The 23,970-nt window shown below is 42.2% G+C and overlaps 1 protein-coding gene across 1 annotated transcript in view; it reads left to right on the plus strand.

The window, feature by feature from the left end:
* The window catches only part of ADAD1 (adenosine deaminase domain containing 1), a 272,091-nt gene that overhangs the window by 72,653 nt on the left and 175,468 nt on the right, over positions 1-23,970 (plus strand). The window contains exon 3 of the mRNA XM_073603526.1: positions 11,419-11,571. Coding sequence (XP_073459627.1) covers positions 11,419-11,571 — 153 coding nt within the window. The remainder of the gene's footprint in view (positions 1-11,418; positions 11,572-23,970) is intronic.

Raw genomic sequence — 23,970 nt, forward strand, 5'->3', positions numbered from 1 at the left:
ATGAGTTTGTCAAAAAACCTTAAAAGATCAGCAACTTTCTCTGTGAGATCCGAATGGAGGACTTCAGCTGCTGAGACAAAATATAAGCAAGTGAGTAACACACTCCCAAACCAAATCCCATAGGGAGAGAGTCCAACATCCCCCTTGATAAAATATAAGAAAACATTCAGGCAAAAGTTTTCTAGTTTCTTACTCTACTTTCTCCGCTACATTGTAGACAGTAGGGAGTGTAAAAATAAAACCTCAAAACTTCTATTAAGGACTCTCCTATAAAAAATGATTTCCTCTGTTACTCTCTGTACTTTCTGGCACTCTGTACTTACAAACTACTTCTGATAACACTTTTTACTGTGGCCTTTGCAGTAGCATTTGCCACTGGACATCCAGAAAACATGTCCATACAGACAAAATGCATACTCGTAAGATCCTAACTTGGGCATCTGGATATATCTTTTATGTAATCTCTAGAAGGGATGTTCAGCTTTTGGTAACATCTTTGGTAACAGGTAAAACAAGAAGTGGTGTGTTATAAAAACAACTATGGAGAACCCTGGCTCTATCCCACGCTCATTTACTAAGGCAGCCATAACTGCTTGTGACTGATGACACGCTCCATGTGTCAAGCTGGAGGGAAAAGAGTGGCTGGCAGACATAAATGATCACCTTTTCCAAAGTCCTATTTCATAAGAAGTTGCCCCCTGTGGACCACTTGTTCTTCTCGTTCTGGGGTCCTTAAAGTTGAATTATTAATCCCAGCTATACTGGGCCAGAACTAGGGTGGAATCTGTGAGTTGCACAGACCCATCAAGTGTCCGGGGCTGTAAATGCAGCATCCTTAGTCGCCTGGTCTGCTTCCATGTGTGAAAGTTAATATGGCTACCTCAGCAAGAAGCTGGAAGGCTGAAAACAGCCAATCAAATTACCTTGGCATGCTTGGTTGGTTTACCTGCCGAAGTAAAAACAAACTTCTTGCCCTTCAAATGGAACCAAAAGCTCTCTATATCTCGACTATCTATATAAATATACACTCTTTTTACAGCTCACAGGCTTTGCTAAAACATGGAGCTCTGTTTCTTGAGCTGGGGATAAAGGATCCAATGACTTTGAATACAGAGTATCCTTTTGGGTGATAAACTGCATACTCAAATCTACAAAAAATTAAATATCTGGGTCTTCAGGGAGTGTGTCCTGCACTGGGCTCACAGCAGCTGATTCCTACACCATCAATTTAACACATGTGTCTTTTCCTTTCTTTTGAATAAATGTACGCGTTTTTCATTGTTAGATATGTACATAAACAAACTCATATTTTAAACCTTTCATTAAACAAACATTTAGTTAGCTGTATATTTGCTGCACAGAATGTCGGACCATTAAAATTTAAATGTTTGACCAAAACAATATCTAACTTTGTCTAATAGCACCTTTGCATAAAAGCTGCAGCTCTGATATATCGGGGTGAACCCTTCATTACTGGGTCCTGCTTCCATAAATATATTACAATGGCTTGTTTTCTATCATGCTATTTGTGTAAGAACTCCAGTTTCATGTTTCAAAAGACAACTTTTTCCTGGCAATATTATAAAAAATGATAACAATACCCTGAGGTCATGGAGAGATGCCCATAAATCCAAAATATTCTTTTGCTTATACCACTGTACTTACAAGGAAAAGGGGCACATCATTTCACAATCCACACATTCTGCTTTGGATTTCAAAAATAAAAATAAATAAAAACAAAAGGACCAAGAATCTGTATGATGGACCAGAAAGCATCAAAAACTATAAAACAACTGGCTGCAGGCGGCATCTATCCTAACAGGGTGTGTGGACTTGATGTGATGGGTCTGTTATATTTAAATTTTATTTATTATTACTCTCACATCATGGACCGCACATCAAGTTGTTATCAAAAACCTTAAAATTTCATTTTTGTAGAAGAACTTCTTATGTATCCCATCCATCTTGGCTTTGTTAAATATTATGGCAGCTTTATTCCAAATAACAACCATATCTTAATCTTTTTTTTCTCTCAATAAGGGCTTATTGTATAAATGTAAAATTACAAAATTGTTATCTTAATCTAAACTAATCTCATTCATTACAAATTTCCCCATTAACCTGGACTTCATTTCCAACCAAAGGTTGTCTAAACCAGTTTCAATATATCTATATTATTAATAAAATTGTTAAACTCATATTAGAAATGAATACTCATTATTACTTAATTTTACTTAATTTCCCTTTTTTAAATGCACTGTTTCCACTATCAAAGGATATTCAATTTGTGTAATACACGGTTAAATGTAACCTTCATTTTACCATGTTTGGAAAACAGATTCAAAATAATTGTGATCACATTGTTTACCATTAGATTCCTTAACCCGGCACATGTTTTGTCTAAGAAACTGGAATTGGCATGGTGTCCTTCCAGCTTATCACTGACCTCTCAGGGACATTCTTTCAGAAGAGCACAAAGGAGGGGGTCACATCTGCGTACATGACACACACAAGCAATAGAACTAAAGGTCCCAGCATTCCCACACACATAAACCAATATCTCTCTCACTTTCTTTTAACTCTCATTAATATTTTCCTGCCTAAATTCTACTTTCTTTATTTTGTTCAGATATCTTTTATATCTAGCTTCTATGATCAGACGGGCAGTCAGAGTGCTCATCCCATCTTCCCTCTCTGACAACATATAAAGTATTCTGTTTTAATTCTCATTTCTCTGTTTCTGACTCTAATAGTTGTAGTGCCTGACCCCAAATTCATCCCACAACTTAACATGAAAATGTCCCTTTCTGTCTAGTGTTAATGTCACCCTTGATCCATCCTGTTCACATAGATAGCTGTTTCTCTAGCTGTTTACTCTGTATGATTCTTAGTCCCTGTGGACTTTGGTAACCCAGTTACCCATTGTGGATCCCTGTCCACTTTAACCATTAATCTAGGGGCTCAGTATAGGCGGAACCACACCTTTGGTTCATATATAGCGCTCCTCTTGCGCTGGACATTTTTGAGGGTCTCTTACCCTTCATTCCCTTACTTAATTCAATGCCCATAATGACTGGCCAGTCTTCTCTCTTCTCTACGTGTGCCCATACCCTCTTGCCTCTAAACTACTTTATCTAGCAGATGTACTACATATACCTGTGAACAGCACTATTCTTCCCTTTCTTATCTATAACACTCCGATGGACAATAGACAGGGACAACATAACATATAACCACCAATCAATACAGTTCGATTAAGGGGAGTAAAATAGGTACCCTTTGTCCCGAAAATGCCTTACCGATCAAGGAAGACTGATAACTCAAATGTAAGCAAAGGGCTTACCTCAGCCGGCTGATTATCAGAAATTCCCGGATCGTCTCAAGCTCCTCGTTTCGGATACTCAGGGTCACCTGGAATCCCCTCCTAAGGCAAAGCTCGCCATGCTGACTCGGTTAAATTGATGATAGGCAACTCCTATCCTCATATTGATTAGTGGTTCCAAATTAATAATAACTACTGCAGTAGGGAACAGACACAAAAGATACGCTCAGCATCTTTCCAAATAACTGTTCTGCTTTATTATGACGCAATTGAAGGTTTTTATGCACATGATTACGTAGGTATCACATTAATATTACAATTGTACATTTATGGTAACAAGGGGCGTTACATAGGCAGGCTTATTCTAATCAGGACTCGAAAGAATGTAAACATTTACTGAAAACATTATTAGTGCTGTTGCACAGTGAGGGCAGAGTGCAATACATACAAAATACAATACAATTATATACAGAACTTACAAATTTCCATTACACCACCATGGTCCGGCCTGTTATGCAGAATTTTAGATTATTGCACAGTAATTTATAGATTGCTTACTCATATTTATATTCAAATTTCCTTTCACATGATGTATATAACCATATTTGTAGTTTTATGAGGTTCACTTAGCGCTGCACTTATTTGATTAGTTACCAGGATGAGCAGGGAGCTCACTCACTAGCAGCTGCACATACAATGCATAGTGTTCCCTGCCTCCCCCACTCATAGCAAGATAAGAGACTGACAGCCAAGTTATATATAATATGTGTGTGTGTGTGTGTGTTAAAACATGCCTTCAGGTATAATTTTTTTTTATTGCTAAAGATATAATTCGTAAAAAAAAAAAAAAAAAAAAAAAACCTCTCAATATTTAAACAATATATATTATTATAGATGGCATTGGGGTGATTCTATCAAAAAAAATTCCGTACTAATTATCACACAAAGCAGCATACTGCAGTGTAAGGTGCTATACAGGAAGAGATCTTGAGGCTTGTGTGTAAATTTTATATACAGCGGATAAAATAAGTATTAAACTTGTCACCATTTTTCTAGGTAAATATATTTTAACCTCTTCCTGCACAAGGTACGTCATATGACGTCCTTGACTTTGTGCAGGTATATCTGAATGATGCCTGCAGCTACAGGCATCATTCAGATAACGGCTTTTTCAGCCAGCGATTCCCTACACCATAAGAATGATCATAGCGGCTGTTCCGCCGATTGATCGTTCTTATGGGCGGCCAGAGGGGACACCCCCCCTCCTGCCGCCCTCCGGTGCTTCTACCGACTCAACGCTTCCATCGGTGAGTCGGAGACAGGATCCGCCGGCCCCAGATGGTGACCATAGAGATTTCCAGGGGACCAGATGGTCGCCGGAGTCTCTATGATCGTTCGGAGGCCGGGCGTAATGTTATGACATCACACCCGGCCTCTGCATTCAAACACATGGGGTTGCCTCAGCTGGGAAGCCAAAATTTTTTTTTATTTTTTTTTCTATTTCAGTCTTCCCAGCCTAGTGGTGAGATGTGGGGTCTTATTGACCCCATATCTCACTGTAAAGCAGACCAATCATGCCATATTCCTATTACAAGGGATGTTGACATTCTTTGTAATAGGAATAAAAGTGATCAGAATTATTTTTTTTTAAAGTGTCTAACTAAAAAAAGAAAAGTAAAATTAACAATAATAAAAAAAAAAAAATTTTAAGCGCCCCTGTCCCCGTGTGCTTGCACTTAGAAGCGAACGCATATGTAAGTCCTGCCCACATATGAAAACGGTGTTCAAATCACAAATATGAGGTATCACCACAAACTTTAGAGTGAGAGCAATAATTCTAGCCCTATACCTCCTCTGTAACTCAAAACATGTAACCAGTAAAAAATGTTAAAGCGTCATCTATGGGGATTTTTAAGTACCGAAGTTTGGCGCCATTCCACGAGCATGTGCAATTTTGAAACGTGACATGTTGGGTATCTGTTTACTCAGCATAACGTCATCTTTCACATTATGCAAAAAAATTGGGCTAACTTTTTAATTTTTTTTTTTTTTTTAAAGCATGAAACTGTCCCCCCCCCCCCCCCCCCAAAAAAAGTGTTCGAAAAATTGCTGCGCAAATACCGTGCGAGATACAAAGTTGCAACAACCGCCATTGTATTCTCTAGGGTCTTTGCTAAAAAAAAACACAAAAGTATTGCACACATGAAGAAAGCAAGGTGCAAAAAGGCATGGAAAGCCAAGACACCAGCTGAAATCTTTCAGTAATTATAAAGCAATCCTGCCCCTCGTCAATGCAAGTTAATATCAGCTGGTTCAGTCTCAACTGATGGCCTATAAAAAGGTGTCTCGTTACCAAGGTGTCACATAAACCTTTCATGATGGGTAAACTCAAAGAGCTTTGCAACCTTATTGTTGCAAAACATGCTGATGACATTGGTTACAGAAGGATTTCTAAACTTCTGAATGTTCCAGTGAGCACTGAAGGGGCCATAATTGGGGCCAGAAGTGGAAAAGAACACCATTTCACCATAAACCCGCCACGACCAGGTGCTCCTCGCATGATTTGACAGAGGAGTGAAAAGAATTATCAGAAGTTGTCCAAGAGCCAAGGACAACTTGTGGAGAGCTTCAGAAAGACCTGGAATTGGCAGGTACAATTGTTTCAAAGAAAACAATAAGTAATGCACTCAACCACCATGGTCTGTATGCATGCTCACCACACAGGACTTCATTGCTGAAGAAAAAACATGTAGAAGCTTGTTTAAAGTCTGCTGCACAACATTTAGACAATCCTGTGAAATACTGGGAGAAGAATAATCTGGTCAAGCCTTGGAAATACATATTCTAGTCAGATGAGACCAAAATTGAACTCTTTGGGTGCCATAATACACAACATGTTTAGAGGTTAAATGGCACTGCACATCACCCCAAAAACACCATACCAACAGTGAAGTTTGGAGGTGGGAACATCATGTTGTGCTCTTTTTCAGCATACGGTACTGGCAGACATTGCAGGAAGGATAAATGGAAAAATGTACTAAGACATTCTTAATAAAAATCTGCTTCCATCTACCAGGATATGAAGATGAAACGAGGGTGGATGTTTCAGCAGTACAATGATCTCAAACAAAAAGCCAGAGAAACTCTCAATTGGTTTCAAAGAAAGAAAATAGAGCTGCTGGAATGGCTCAGCCAATTACCTGACTTGAATCGGATAGAAAATCTATGGGAAGAACTAAAGATCAGAGTTCATAGAAGAGGCCCATGGAACCTTCAAGATTTGAAGACTGTGGAAGAATGGACCAAAATCACATCTGAGCAATGCATGTGACTAGTTTCTTCATATAGGAGGCGTCTTGAAGAGGTCATTACCAACAAAGGATTTTGTACGCAACATTAAATTTCAGTTTGCGTGTTCAATACGTTTTCCCTGTGTCATTTCATTTTATTAAACGTAACATAATTTCTGAACTTATTTATTTGATTTGGTTTCTTTGCATGTATGAATTGCATGTGTTGTTACTAAGGATGAGCTCAGGCCTGTTCGCAACCTGCACATGCAGAGCCCGCCAGGAAGTCAGCACTGCACAGCGCTAATCACAAGCAGTAAGACATTTACCCGATCCGTGGCTGCTCAGATCGAGAAATGTCTCCCTGCCTGTGATTAGCGCTGTGCAGTGCCGACTTCCTGGCGGGCTCTGCACGTGTGGGTTGCGAACAGACCTGAACTCATCCTTAGTTGTTACCAACATGTGGTGAAAATTTCTTATACTTATACAAATATACATGTGTGTGTGTATATATACTTGGATATGCATGAAGATTGAAGTAAAATACTTTTAAAACTTTGATTGCATCTCCAATTTATCTATCTATATGTATATGTGTGTGTGTGTATATATATATATATATATATATATATATGTATATGTATATATAATTATAATTTTTTAGTTTTATTTTTATAAATTTTACAAATTTTAAAGTGAGCTAACAGAAGCTCACTAAATCATCTAAGTCAAATCATTTATTTGGTGCGACTACCCTTTGGCTTCAAACCAGCATCAATTCTAGGTACGCTTGCACAGTTTTTGAAGGGACTCAGCAGGAAGGTTGTTCCAAACATCTTGGAGAACTAACCACAGATCTTCTGTGAATGTAAGTTGCCTCATCCTTGTCTCTTCATGTAATCCCAGACAGACTTGATTATGCTGATATCAGGGCTCTGTGGGGGCCAAACCATCACTTTCAGGTCATTGTTCTTCTTTACACTGAAGATAGTTCTTAATGACATTGGCTGTATGTTTGGGGTCGTCCTGCTGTACAATAAATTTGGGGGCCAATCACACACCTCCCTGATGTGTGTCATGATGGATACATTTCTTTCTGTATTTTTCAGCTTTGAGGACACCATTGATTCAAAGTTGAGGACTGTAGATGCAGTGGTTGGCCAAGGAAAGTTATCGCAGTAAATGAAAGGCATAGAATGCTTACTTCCCTTTGACAGCACAAAACTGGCAGAAACCAAGGGAACCCAGTTACACCCAGCTACTGGATCTGACCAGAATTGAAGAATTGATCTTCATGGAAAAACTGTGGCCAAAATGCCAAGGCTTAGCGACTATGCATAAAAACATAGGAACTAGGGTTCAGAAAAATGGCAACAGGTGTTCTGGACCGATAGATCTAAATATGAAATATTTAGCTATAGCAGGAGGCAGTTGGCCGAAGGGCTGGAGCGCGGTACCCTGGCTGTTTGGGGCTGTTGGCACAGTTAGTCTTCCTCAATGTTGACAAGTTTACTTTGCTCGCTTACTTTGGGGACATTCCATGGTGTATGCATAGTGTGCCTGTGCCCTGTGCTGTATGATTCAGATAGGAGGAATTTTGAGGTACCTGTCAATTCCATATTTTGGGGTACAGGACATGGACCACTCTCCGTTTCATTTCTTGGTTTACTGTGTGCACTGCTTGCTACAAAACTAAAGACTCATGGAGTAAGTTAGGGTAATAGGGGAGGTGCCATGTGCTCTTAGTGTCCAATCTTCTAATGGCAGTGTTAATTTTGTTGACTAAATTAACACTATTTTAGTCTACTTAAATACCACTACAAACAATTCAGATTACTAAAATATTACTAAAATGGCATTTCAGTCAAAAGCCTTTGACTAAAACTAAATTGAAAATTGACATCAAATTTAACACTACTCTGCTGGCCATTTCTAAATCCGCAAAACAATTCCATCCAGAGCCTATAATAATTGCGCATTAACGTTTAAGCACTTCAATACCAGACACTTTCGCCCCTTCCCGCCCAGGACAATTTTCAGCTTTCAGTGCTGTTGCACTTTGACTATTGCTCGGTCATGCTACAATGTACACAAACAAAATTTTTATCATTTTGTTCCCACAAATAGAGCTTTCTTTTGGTGGTATTTGATCACCTCTGCGGTTTTTATTTTTTGCTAAACAAACTAAAAAAGAACAACATTTTTGAAAGAAAAAAAAAGTTTTTTCTTCGTTTTCTCCTTCACTGATGAGGTGGCACTGATATGTAAAATTGATGGGCACTGAGATGCGGCAATGATATGAAGCACTGATGGGCACCAATAGGCGGCACTATTATGCAGTACTGATGGGCACTGACTGGCGGCACTGATGGGCACTGACTGGCGGCACTGATGGGCACTGACTGGCGGCTGTGATTGGCAGATAGGCGGTACTGATTGGCACTGACAGGTGGCACTGATGGGCAGCACTGATGTTGAGGTACTGACAGGTTTTACTGCTGGGCACTGACTGGCACTGTGGTGGGCACTGATTAGCACGGATATGGGCACTGTGCGCTGTGTTTTAATTGGGGCACTGACTGACAGCTGAGGTGTTGTGTCACATCTGAGGGGGCTGTGCTGATAATCAATGTGCTGATTATCAGCACAGACCCCCCCTCTGACAGGGAGAGCCGCTGATCGGCTCTCCCTGTCAGCGCGAACCGGGAAATGCTGTTTACCGGCACTTCCTGGTTCTCGCGATGATCAGCTGTGATTGGTCACAGCTGATCACGTGGTAAGAAGCCTCTGACAGAGGCTTCTTATCATGATCAGAGATGCGGGGTGTCAGACTGACACTCCACACTCGCGATCGCCGTGCTGCACGCCGGCATGTTATCCTGCTGGACGTCATATGACGCCCAGTCAGGATAACACAACCACTTCCCAGACGTCATTCTGCATACGGCGGGCGGGAAGTGGTTAAACATCTATTGCACTACTGCATAATAAGTAAGGGGCATCTACTAAGCTGCTGAAAGGGGAAAAAAATAATAAAAAGGCTTTTCTTATATTTTTTTTCTTTAATTTTTGTTTCTTTAATTTAATGTTGGTAATAAATTCAGGTAAATGGCATTACAGCCAATAGAGTTTACAGTTTTTTTTTTTTTGTATCTTAAATTTGCACTTCTGTTTGTCGAAAAGCAATACTTTTGTTTGTTTATGAAACTTGGTTTTATTTATAAAGATGTTATATATCACAATGGCTCAATCTGTGTCTGTAGTGCACGTTCAAACCTTAATACCATAAATAACATGTTGTTAGATTTTAACTCCAGGAGTATATAATACGTTTGCTTTACAATTTAAACCACTTAAGAGCCGGGCCTATTTTTTAGATGTATTTACAAGTTAAAAACTGTTTTTTTTTTTTGCTAGAAAATTACTTAGAACCCCCAAACATTATACATTTTTTTTTCTAACACCCTAGAGAATAAAATGGCAGTCGTTGCAATACTTTTCACACTGTATTTGCGCAGCGGTCTTGCAAGCGCAGTTTTTTTTCTTTTTTTTAAAAATACACTTTTTTGAATTAAAAAATCAGACAACAGTAAAGTTAGCCCAATTTTTTTTTATATTGTGAAAGATAATGTTATGCCGAGTAAATTGATACCCAACATGTCGCGCTTCAAAATTGCACCCGCTCGTGGAATGGCGACAAACTTTTACCCTTAAAAATCTTCATAGGCGACATTTAAAAAATTCTACAGGTTGCATGTTTTGCGTTACAGAGGAGGTCTAGGGCTAGAATTTTTGCTCTCGCTCTACTGATCGCGGCGATACTTACGTATGCGTTCGCTTCTGCACACAAGCTCAGCGGGACGGGGTACATTTAAAAAAAAAAAAATTTTTCTTTCTTGTTTGTTTTACCTTTTTGTTTTTTTATTTTTTACACTGTTTAAAAAAAAAAAAAAAAAAGTCACTTTTATTCCTATTACAAGGAATGTAAACATCCCTTGTAATAGAAAAAAAAGCCCTCAGATCTCATATTTACACTAAAATGCAATAAAAAATAAAATTAAATAAATTGTCATTTAAAAAAATGAAAAATAAAATGGCCCTTTAAGAGCTATGGGCGGAAGTGACGTTTTGATGTTGCTTCCGCCCTGCAGTGTCATGGAGACGGGTGGGGGCCATCTTCCTCTCGCTCATCTCCATGCACAGCCACAGGAAGGATCTCATTGCCTCTGCCGCTGCCGACAGCTCCGGTAAGCAGTGGAGGGGGGGTCTCTCCTGCCGCCGATAAAAGTGATCTCGCGGGGAATCTGCCGCAGAGACCACTTTTATCTCGTAGCGGACCACCGGCCGAACACACGATACCGGGGTTATGGCAGCTACCTGCTGCCATAACAACTATATCTGTCCTCAAAGTGAGGACGTATATAGTCGTGCGGCGGTCCAGAAGTGGTTAACTAAAACCATTAAATTTTAGTCGACTAAAATGTACTGGAGATTTTAGTCGACTAAAACTAAAACAATTCAGATGACTAAAATGCGACTAAAACTAAAATAGCATTTTAGTTAAAAGACTATAACGAAAACTAAATCGAAATTTGAAGTGCCCTGTACTGTACTCCAGGATGTGGAAATTACAGGTAAGTCAAAATTCCTTGTTTTTTCATTTTCAGAGAAAAACAAACTTCTGCTTAAAAAAAAAAACAAAAAAAAAAGCCTTAAATCTTTGCAACTGCAAACTTTGCAATAGTTGTAATTACGCCTTGTTGTGTATGTGTTATGTCATTTTCTGCTGTCTCTGCTTAATCCTAGGAAATGTCTTTGGTGCTTATTTTGCATTCTGTGCAGTTATTGATGGAATTCAATACAAAACCGGAATGGGGCAGAATAAAAAAGAAGCAAGAGCAAACGCATCTCGTTTAGCATTAGATCAACTGCTACAATACGAGGAATCTGATCCACAAGGTAATCCTAAGAATTAAAGAAAAAGTAATTATAAAGGTTTTCTAGCAATATTCTTTTTGTTAAGCCAAATTGCTTAGAAACCAACTTCTGTGTTTTTCTTACCCCAATGTAAGACTATAAAAGCATAAAACGACAGCTACTGGGCACTTATACCCCCTTCCTAATCAGGCCAGCTTCAGCTTTCATTGCTCTCACACAACATGCAACACTGTACCCATATTCAATTCTTGTCATTTTTTCACACAAATCTTTCTTTTGGTGGCATTTAATTACCACTGGGTTTTTTTATTTTTTGTGCTATAAATAAAAAAAATACCACCAATTTTGTAAAAAAAAAAAAAAAAAAATAGCATTTTTCTTTGTTTCCTTTATAAAGTTTTGCAAATTAGTAATTTTTTTTTTTGTAATGTTGTGCTGTTACATATAAAAAATAACCCAAATCCGTGTACATTATTTGGTCTTTGTGAAGGTTATAGAGTCTACAAGCTATGGTGCCAATCATTGAAAATTGATTACACCTAATGTATAATGGCCTGTCATTTCTTGAGACACTAACAAGCCAGGACAGTACAAATACACCCCAAATTTTGAAGTTGTAATTTTTTTCCTACAATTCTTTGCAAAATTGTCATATTAACAGGTTATTTCTCTCTCATGGTATATGCATACTTGCAACTACACCCCAAAACACATTCTGCTACATGTCACAGCCCGGCCGCATAGAGTGGCCCAACATGCAAGGAGCACAGTCAGGTGTTCTAGGGACATAAATTACACATCTAATTTCTTGACTACCTATTACACTGAAGGCCATGGAGCAGAAAAATAAATGCCCACAAAATGACCCCATTTTGGAAAGCAAACACCCCAACATATATTCTATGAGGCATAATGAGTCTTTTGGACATGTACATTTTTTCCCCAAATGTTTTGGAAAATGTGTAAAGAAAATTAAAACGCATTTTTTTTTTTTACACATTTTTACGGCACTGAGGGGCGCTGATGAGGATCCACTGATGTGCACTATTGGGCACTGTAGTGGCACTGATGAGCACTCACTGATGGATTTGTAGGTCACTGATGGGCACTGATAAGCACTCATTGATGAGCACTGTAGGGCACTGATGATCATTGTAGTGGCACAGTAGGGCACTGTAATGGCACCGTAGGTCATTGATGAGCACTGTAGGGCACACCAAATCAAGCCATATCACGCTGCTGCAAAGTGTCTCTTCTCTCCTCACACGCTGTATCGGTGTGGGGAGAGAGCTGAACCGGGCATGATGCCGGTTTGTTGACAGAGCGATCACATGGTAAAGGGCAGCTGTGATTGGCCCTGATCTGTAAAGCGCTGGGTCCTGTTGACCCAGCGATCAAACACTTCCCGATGCACACCCCAGGGGGCGCGTAAGAAGCACTAGCATGGGAGGTCATCATATGACAGCCTCCCGGAACTAGCCGGCCACGCTGTAGCCATCATTCGGCTTTAGCACGGTCGTCAGGTGGTTAAAACCCAATGTAGTTGCCTCGCTGTTATGCAGATTCATTGACCTGAAACATACACATAAATCAGAAAACTCAATTTTTATCTGAAGTATCATTGTTAAAGCATGAGGGTCAGCATTATAGTCTGGTAAGTGGCCAATTCAGGAGGACAGGTCAAGAGTGGCAGCCTTAATGTTTCTCTCATGTTTTGAACAGGTTTTCATTGTAAACTTCACCTGACCATAATGTTTCTACAATATCTGTACTGCTCTTTGTGGTTTATGTGTGTGTATAGGTACCCATGTTGGTCTTTAGATAAATCTCTATATTGCCCCTTGGATCCTAGCGTAAGTTGTACATGTGGGTCTCGACTACTGCCAAGTCAACCATTTCTGGACCGCCCACCATCGTTATACATCGGTACTTTGAAGAGGAGTATCATTGTTATGGCAGCAACTAGCGGACGGTCCGCTTCAAGATAAACGTGGTCTCTGCGGCGGATTCGCCGCGAGATCACTTTTATCGGCGGCGGGAGAGGCCCCCCGCCACACTCCGGTGCCCCTCCGCCGAATCCTTCTGGCCTGACATGGAGACCAGTGAGGGGAAGATGACCCCCACCCGTCTCCATATCAATGCAGGGTAGAAGCGATGTCAAAACGTCACTTGCGCCCATAGCTCTTAAAGGGCCATTTTTTTTCTTTTTGTATTTTTTTTTTAAATGACAACATTTTTATTATTATTATTTCATTTTAGTGTAAATATGAGATCTGAGGTCTTTTTGACCCCAGATCTCATATTTAAGAGGTCCTGTCATGCTTTTTTTCTATTACAAGGGATGTTTACATTCCTTGTAATATGAATAAAAGTGACACATCTTTTTTTTTTTTTTAAGAACAGTGTAAACATAAAAGGTAAAATAAATAGGAAAAATATTTTTTTTTTTTAAACGCGCCCAGTCCCGGCGAGCTCGCATGCAGAAGCGAACGCATACGTGAGTAGCGCGCCCATATGAAAACTGTGTTCAAACCACACATGTCAGGTATTGCCACGATCGGTAGAGCGAGAGCAATAATTCTAGCCCTAGACCTCCTCTGTAACTCAAAACATGCAACCTGGTTGAATTTTTTTAAACGTCGCCTATGGAGATTTTTAAGGGTAAAAGTTTGTCGTCATTCCACGAGCGGGCGCAATTTTGAAGCTTGACATGTTGGATATCAATTTACTTGGCGTGACATCTTTTACAATAAAAAAAAAAATTGGGCTTACTTTACTGTTTACTGTGTATTTTTTCCAAAAAAAAAGTGCGCTTGTAAGACCGCTGCGCAAATACGGTGTGACAGAGTATTGCGACGACCGCCATTTTATTCTCTAGGGTGTTAGAAAAAAATATGTATAATGTTTGGGGGTTCTAAGTAATTTTCTAGCAATAAAAACTGTTTTTAACTTGTAAACAACAAATCGCAGAAAGAGGCTCGGTTAACCACTTAAGGACTAGCCTCGTGTTGGATTTTAGATGTTTACATGTTTAAAACAGGTTTTTTTGCTAGAAAATTACTTAGAACCCCCAAACATTATATTTTTTTCTAACACCCTAGAGAATAAAATGGCAGTCAATGCAAAACTTTTTTTTGCACCGTATTTGCGCAGCGGTCTTATAAGCGCACTTTTTTTGGAAAAAAATCACTTTTTTGATTAAAAAAATAAGACAACAGTAAAGTTAGCCCAATTTTTTTTATATTGTGAAAGATAATGTTATGCCGAGTAAATTGATACCCAACATGTCGCGCTTCAAAATTGCGCCCGCTGGGAGAGCGATGGGGTAGGACGTGTGCAGTGAGAGCTCCGCTTGCCTATACTCCTGCAACACCATCCTGCTCTAATCCTGGCGATCCTACCTTAAAAACAGTGCCCAGCAAGCCTGCTTTGTTCCCTGACTGGCCATCAAAGTTATCCAGCCTTCTGGAGTGCCATCCGCGGCCGCGATTGCCCGGGGACTGCCTGTAGGACCCAGAGACTCCTGGTTACCTGCCCTGGCCACCGGATTACCTGTGGGCACTGCCACAGCATCTCTACACCCTGTAGCAGCTGGTTGGAAGGTCTGAGGCCCCGACCTGGTCCCTGGAGCAGCGGCCATCTTGCTACACCCAGAGACGGCCCTATAGGTTTCCCTGGCCTGCTCAGCTCCCCGGAGACTGACCTTTGCCTCCCTCGCATTCCTCTGGCCGCAATCTATAGCCCCTATTGTGCCGCTCTAAAACTGCGAAGAGAGGGGATCACCGAGGACTCGGCCCTGAAAGCAGCGGCCATATTAGTACACCCCGAGATTCCTCCGACCACCTCTGCACTATGTCTCCACCGAAAAAGGCTTCCGAGGCTACTGACAAGCTTGCCAAGTACCGTCGTCTTGAAGAAGACCAACAGGCCAAAGATGGTGCCGGTCCCTCTCCGGCCACCAAAAAATTCTACGGTGGCCACAAAGTACTAGATGCTATTGCCCTATGCCAGAGCATGCTCACCACCAAAATCGAGGAAGTCAAAATTGATGCGTCTCTTATCCGTCAAGACTTCTCTACCCTGCGGGACCGCGTGGCAGAGACAGAGACCTGTATTAGTAGAGCGGAGGATATATTGCACCCCCTGCAACATACTACTGATGAGGTGCGGCGGCAGCTTCAGCAGATCAGTGCAAAACAGGATGACATGGAGAATCGCCTCCGGAGATGTAATCTGATTTATCGGCCTTCCTGAGAATGCTGAGGGCAGCGACGGGGCAAGTTTTCTTGAACACCTCCTGACATCCACCTTCGACAGAGATGCATTCTCGGTAATGTTTGCGGTGGAAAGGGCTCATCGAATCCCTGCCCGTCCTCCTCCTTCGGGGGCTCCACCGCGTACCCTGATAGCGAAGTTCCTCAATTTCAGGGACCGCGACAAGATCATCCGCCTGACCAGGGAGAAGGGGAATATTCCCCATACCAACACTAGTGTGGCCGTATTTCCGGACTTTTCCAACGAGGTACAACGACAAAGATCCAAGTTTCAGGATGTTAAACGACGCCTCCGAGTACTGCACCTCAAATACGCTATGCTGTATCCTGCAAAGCTCCGTGTCGAGTGCGACGGCCGAACCCACTTCTTTGAAGGCCCTGAATTAGCATCCGCTTGGATTGACCAGAGGGATCACCGAGACTGAATGTATCACTTAGCCTTTAAGCAGTGAGTACTTTACCCTTTTTTCTCCCTCTGCTTCCCCTGGTACCAGCAATATCATCCACTACTTTACTACTGAGCCTCTCAGTGGGCATCTTGCACGTACATATCCTTTGCTGGAGCTGGAGGGTGGACTTGCAAATCCTTTCCAGCCCTATACTGGATTTCACAGTGTGCCTACTGTCTCCAAGTGACCTCATTGACTCATGTTCCCCGATTTCCCCTTACCTGTGAGATGCCTTTGGAGAATAACAGATCCATCGTCATTCAGCACTCTGTTACTTTACTTTATCTACCACCCTGATGGCAAGCGGAGCCCCCCCCCCCCTGCGCAACTGTAATGGCTCTACATGTTGTTATCATACATGCACTGTCGTTACTGGTTATCATTATGTTTTATGTTATCTGATGTGGCTATGTCTGCTCTGCCGGTCCTGGTCCAGCCGCGGTTCATTATCCATACCCTTTTCCCGCCATGAGTTCTCTGAAGTTCCTTACATGGAATGTTAGGGGCTTGCGCAATAAGATTAAACGCACAGCCGCCCTGACATTCCTTAAGTCTCAACATGCCGATATCATCACCCTAGTTGAGACCCACGTTACGGGCCACTTGCAATCCTCTCTTAAAAAACCCTGGATTGGTTGGGCATATCACGCCACCCACACTTCTTATTCCAGAGGTGTATCGGTCCTGATTGCTAAAAGGGATCCGTTTGAGCTAATACTACTCCAGACGGACCGGCAGGGCAGATATATATTTATACACGCCGCTATTAATGGAGCCCCTATTCTGATACTAGCCTGCTACATCCCCCCCCCCCCCCCCCCATACAACTCACTTGTGATTAAGGAGGGCCTTGCCTTTATGGCACAATACACCTCTGTACCGGCGGTGTGGATGGGGGACTTTAATATGACCCTCATTCCTACTCTAGACCGAATGGGCACACCGGACCTCCCCCTAAACCCACCAGCCCATACCAGACTACACCGGATACTGACTGATTTTGCTCTTGTTGACACTTGGCGCCACAAACACCCACACTCTAAAGTTTTTTCATGTTTCTCAGCCAGTCATAACACAATGTCACAAATTGATTTTATTATAATTTCAAAGACCCTGACGCCTAAACTGGGAGACGCGGGCTTTTCTCAGCGAATACTCTCAGATCACGCCCCTTATTGGATTACGATTCAGCTCCTCAAGGCCTCCCCTGCTCCTCCTTGGCGGTTAAACCCGTTTTGGCTGACTGCCCTGCAGGACCAGGATGATATCCCCACAGAATTGCAATACCATTTTACAGCCAACAGGGAGTCAGCCGCACCTGGTGTAGTGTGGGAGACGTTTAAGCTCCACGCCCGCTCCCTGCTCTCCACGCGTATTAATAGACTTAAGCGATCATCGAAACTCATTGTCCAACAGGCTACAGAACACCTACAGGTGCTGGAGGAGGCGTTCCACCGGGACCCCTCGCCTAGCGCTGCCAACAATCTCAAGATCCAGACGCGACAGGTCTCCCAACTACATATTGAGAAGGCCAAGCAGCGCATCTTTTTCTGTAGGCAAAGGGTATTTGAGTACGGAGAAAGATCGGGCAAACTCCTTGCATATCTTGCTCACTTAGATTCGCGTCCCCCGGTGGTGGTGTCGTTGACTAACCTCCAGGGGAACAACGTCACTGATCCGCAACAAGTAGCGGAGGAATTTGCGAGATTTTACCGCGCACTTTACACCTCCCGGGTCACTCACACTCCCCAAGATACCAAAGACTATTTAGCGAGAATTAAATTCCCTAGATTGACTGATGCCCAATGTGAACTTTTAGAAGCTCCCATTACTAAGGAAGATATCTCTGAGGCCATCTCCTGTCTGGCTACATCTAAGGCTCCGGGTTCAGACGGCCTACCACTTGAATTTTATGCCACCTACTCTGAAATTTAATCCCTAAACTTCATGATCTATACATATCCATATTTGACACGGAAATCCTACCCCCCTCTATAGAAGCTCAAATTGTGGTAATCCCTAAGCCTGGTAAGGACCCCAAATACCCGGAGTCTTATAGACCCATCTCCTTACTACAGGTAGACATTAAAATACTTGCCAAAATTCTAGCCTCCCTCCTTAACCAGGTCATTCTTTCCCTGATCCACCCTGATCAGACAGGCTTTATGCCGGGGAAGAACACTGCTATGAATATTCGTCGTCTATTTATGAATATTCAGGGGTCCCACGATGAAGTCGGCTCGAGGGTCGTGGTGGCTCTGGACGCCGCCAAGGCCTTCGATTCCGTGGAGTGGAACTACCTGTGGGAGTGCCTCTCAAGATTTGGACTTGGCCCCAACTTTGTCCGCTGGGTCCAGCTCCTGTATCAATCCCCCTAAGGCTAAGGTGTTTGTAAATGGCTGGCTCTCCGATCAATTCCCGCTGGAGAGAGGGACCCGACAAGGCTGCCCCCTTTCCCCCATGCTGTGTGCATTGGCTGTGGAGCCGTTGGCCATTATGGTTCGTGCGGACACCAATATTCGAGGCTTCAGGATAGGGAATATGGAAGAAAAGATTGGGATGTATGCAGATGATACGCTCCTCTACTTGGCCGACTCGGGTCCCTCCTTTGTAGCAGCCCTCCACTCCATAGAGCATATTGGTAGTCACTCGGGCCTAAGCATAAATTGGTCTAAATCCCAGATCCTTCCGATTGACCATTTCCCCCCCGCACTCACATCCCCCCCTCTGACGCTCCCCAGGGTCTCTGTAATCAAGTACCTCGGTGTGCAGGTTACTAGATCGCTTACAGACTACACACTCCTGAATATTGAACCCTTGTACACTCTGATCAAGACTAAGACACAAAATTGGGCTCGACTACCCCTGGGTGTCATGGGATGCATCAGTCTAGTCAAAATGATACTTCTCCCAAAAATACTCTATCTGGTGTGGCATGCTCCCCTGTATATACCACAAAAAATTTTCAAGACAGTTGAATCTATCAATTGAATCAATTCATTTATATGGGGACACAGCAGACTTAAATTATCCTGGAAAATACTTAAGAACCCAGTGACATTGGGAGGAGTTGCTCTTCCAGATTTTCAGGACTATTATCTTGCCTCCCAATTATCCCACTTCTATCATTTTGACAAGAACGAGCTACTAAGGTACCAACTACTAATCTGTGAACACCCTAATAACCCTGCTCATACCCCACTTCAGTCAGTCTTAAGGGCCCCATCGACAGGACATACCCCCCAATACAAAGCAGGCATGTTGACACATCATCGAAGGGTGTGGCGGTTGGCACTACAAAAGCTTGGGACTCCGCTGATTCATTCCCACACCCCCCTTTGGTTCAACACACGCATGCCTGAGCTGTTATCTATCCCAGACCCCGAGGTTTGGATACGCAACGGAATCTTGTATATTCACCAGATTATGACCACCACGGGACTTAAAACATTCCAAACACTAAAAGACGAATTCTCACTTCCCAACCACCTCCTTTTCAGGTACTTACAACTTCGCCATGCTATACAAACTCAGTTTGCTGGTTCTAACCCATCCCTTATAGTCCCCTCCATAGTTGACACGTAGACCGCCTAACACAGTTATATATTATACATAGGACATATCTGACTCCTCAGAGGTTAGTGCACTTCAAACCCATGTATAATCCAGGATGCCGACTATGCGACTACACCCCGGGCTCCTTCTATCACCTCATATGGTCCTGCCCAACTATTCAAGCGTATTGGATACAAGTAATACGCTTCCTGCACGATCAAATGGGCTCCCCGGCTACCCTAGATCCTAAGATGTGTCTACTCGGCCTGCTACCTGACTTAGATGCTGACAAACTCCTCCGTACCTTTTTACATGAAACGCTATTCTTGGCGAGAAAAGTTATTGCCCGTAATTGGATGCAGGCCCTACCCCCCACAATCCAGTGTTGGAAAAAAGCAATTAATGACACTCTCCCATATAAGAAGCTGATTTATGTACATAGAGGATGCCCGCTTAAATACGAGCAGGTCTGGAACAGATGGTTGGAGGATGGTGAAACATGTACTTGAAATGTTGTCATGTTCATCTCTTATCTTCTCCTCTCCTCTTCGGCAGGAGGGGGGTGGTACCTCTCCTGCCTCCGATAACGGTGATCTCGCGGCTCCTGTAAAGATGGATACCTCGGTTGTGGCAGCAGCTGCTGCCGTTACCGGGATATCCACCTTCAAAGTGCCGACGTATATGTACAGGAGCCGGTCGGTAAGTGGTTAAGGACCACCTCCTTCTAAAAGTAAGCTCCACTTTTTTTATTCAACTCCCAAATGGCAGAACTTCTGTGAGCTGTAGACTTAAGCATTTGGCAGTTAAGTTAGTTTACCACAAGCAGATTATCCCGCTAAGCAGGCCAATGTCTACTCCTTTATTTTCTTTTGTGAAATAGTTATTTACAAGACCAACAAAGTTGTTTTGGCAGCTATTTTACATTTTTAAAATAAATCCTGCTTGAGAATAAGCACAATATTCATCAAGTTCATACAAAAAAGAACCTACTTTTTAGCTTTAATAAAACTCTCCTTTTATGTGTTCCTCTGAATGCTTGATGTCCTTCTGACCCTTTTTCCCCTTCCAAGTGAGAGCATCCTTGCAGTCCATTAGGGCCCTTTCACACTGAGGCGGGGGCTGCGTCGGCGGTAAAGCGCCGCTATTGTAAGCGGCGCTTTACCGTCGGTATTCGGCTGCTAGCGGGGCGGTTTTACCCCCGCTAGCGGCCGAGAAAGGGTTAAAAACCACTGTAAAGCGCCTCTGCAGAGGCGCTTTGCCGGCGGTATAGCCGCCCTGTCCCATTGATTTCAATGGGCAGGAGCGGTTAAGGAGTGGTATACACTCCGCTCCTTCACCGCTCCGAAAATACTGCTAGCAGGACTTTTTTTACCGTACTGCTAGCGCACCGCTCCAGTGTAAAAGCCCTCGGAGCTTTCACACTGGAATCAAAGCAGCGGCACTTTCAGGTCGGTTTGCAGGCGCTATTAGCGCAATAGCGCCTGCAAACCGCCCCAGTGTGAAAGGACCCTTAATCTGCTGTTGGACAAGATATGACCAGTGTGTGGGTGCAGGCTCCAGGGTATAAAAGCATTAGCGGGCACATTGTGATATCCACGCTTAGACCGGAATTTTATAGTTTAGACATTTAAAATGTTTAACAAAAGCCTGTATTTTTAACCTTAAAGGCCAGCTCTGTATGTAAAACATTTTCTTTTTTACTATTTGAATAGAGTAGGAAAGAGTTAGGCTAGCCACACATTTTACAGTTTTCCTGTACAATTTTCCTTTTAGATTTACCAAAACCCATACAATGTGAGGTTAGACCTAAACAACACTTTGAATTTGTATCCAGTCAGGTTAGCACTACTACATTTTTAAAGGTAAATCTAAACAAAAGTGTACACTGGACGCCTCTCCTAGGCGCCTTTCTTCCTCGCAGCAGCATTGAGGTAGAAAAGAAAATGCTTGCCACTTGTAAATTTGTGTTTAGGCGCGTCAAGCTCTTGGGTGTTATTTATTTCATTGGCTGGAAAAATAATTTAACACTCAAGCACTATACACGTGTTTTAGACATTTTATACACTCAAGCATTTTTCCTACCAAAACACTGCTGCTCCTTGATGCGTTAGTGATTTTGTTTTCTGCCTCTAAATGCCCGTGACTGCATAGATCGGCTATAATGTAGGGGCATTTAGAGGCAGAAGAAAAACGCCAGACACCCCTAACAGCAGCATTAAAAATGTCCAGTGTGCATATAAATGTTGGTTTAAAATTTTGTTTTAAGCCTTCAGTTTTCATGAAAATAATACCTGGTGATATTTGAATATCCTAATTCCTGCAATAAGTTGAAGACAGCTGTCTTCTAGTTGTACTCCTGCATTCTCATCTTGTTACAAGCATCCCTAGTTGGATCTTCATGCAGCCGTGTTAACATTATTGACACGCTGTCCCTTTCAGGAAGTCAGTATGCAGCTGATGCTGGAGCAAAATCATGTAAACAAGAAGTGGCTATAGAAGATTAGCAGCACTGAGGATGAAAATAAAGATTTATAAAGTTTTATATTCATTGTACAGTCATAAACCATGGGTTACATGCCAATACCTTTAGGTGATTGGACACTGCCAAAGCTTTGCTGGGAATGCCTCTTAGTGTACTTTCATATAACCCCACTCAAACTATTTGACTGCTGTTTTTTGCAAGCCCTGGTCTCTGTGTAACCCGCAGGCTTGACATGTTGCACCTTGATCAGACTTCCCTCTGAGGAAGTCCAATCAGGGGGGAACTTGTCGGGTAGGCGTGGTTTGATGATGATTTGAGACTGTTGTATTCATGAGTGTGCACAATTGTGATTTCATTATTTGTGACTGACTTATGATACAGTATGTTCACTATATATAGAGTTTGGAGCACATCTGGTTTTTAATAGTTGATGTGCTGTTCACATAATGTATATGCTGATTGGATTTATTTTATGCATAAAGCTGGGGGCAGCTGAACTTCGACCCATGTATGGGCACTTTGTTGTACCCAAGTCCATCTGTTGATCGACTCATTTACAACCAGCCTGTTAGGTTTTTCCCGAACGATTAGTGCCGCCAGTAACTCTAATGCCCCGTACACACGGTCGGATTTTCCGATGGAAAATGTCAGATCGGAGCGTGTTGTCGGAAATTCCAACCGTGTGTGGGCTCCATCGGACATTTTCCATCGGATTTTCCGACACACAAAGTTGGAGAGCAGGAGATAAAATTTTCCGACAACAAAATCCGTTGTCGGAAATTCCGATCGTGTGTACACAAATCCGACGGACAAAGTGCCACGCATGCTCAGAATAAATAAAGAGATGAAAGCTATTGGCCACTGCCCCGTTTATAGTCCCGACGTACATGTTTTACGTCACCGCGTTTAAAACGATCGGATTTTCCGACAACTTTGTGACCGTGTGTATGCAAGACAAGTTTGAGCCAACATCCGTCGGAAAAAATCCTAGGATTTTGTTGTCGGAATGTCCGAACAAAGTCCGACCGTGTGTATGGGGCATAATTGTTGTGCTCTTCCGGTAGGGAATGCACCCCGCTGGCAGAGCACAATAGCGCTGCAGGAGGGAATCTTTTCTTCCACCTGTGGTGGTAGGAAAGAAAATTGCATAATCTTTGACTTGCTTAAAGTGTTTGTAAAGTCTAATTTTTTTATTTTTTTTTGTTTTATTTAAAAAACAAACATGTTATACTTGAATACAGTGAATTTGCACAGAGCAGCCCCAATCTTCCTCTTTTCTCGGGTCCCTCTTCTGTGCTCTTAGCCCCTCCCTCCTGTTGAGTGCTCCCACAGCAAGCAGCTTTCTATAGGGGCACCCGAACCAAGCTGCAGCTCCATGTGTCCATTAATTTATTTCAATAATTCCCTATTTGTACGCTTATAAGTGGGAGATTCACAGTTATATGATTATATATTTATTGTGTTTTATTGCTTTCCACTAGAAGCACTGCACTATTATTATTTTAGTTTATGTAATAGTTACTTGATCTAACTCAGGTGTTAGATGCTTTAATTCATTTTTTTTTTGCTTGAGGTTTGTTTGGGGATTTATTGGAGCAGCGTGGAGATATATTTATTTTATCAAGATCCAACCAATTTTTCCCTCAGGGTTCACTAGCAG

Source organism: Aquarana catesbeiana, linkage group LG01 (genome assembly GCF_042186555.1).
Source record: "Aquarana catesbeiana isolate 2022-GZ linkage group LG01, ASM4218655v1, whole genome shotgun sequence".
In the NCBI taxonomy this organism is placed as follows: Eukaryota; Metazoa; Chordata; class Amphibia; order Anura; family Ranidae; genus Aquarana; species Aquarana catesbeiana.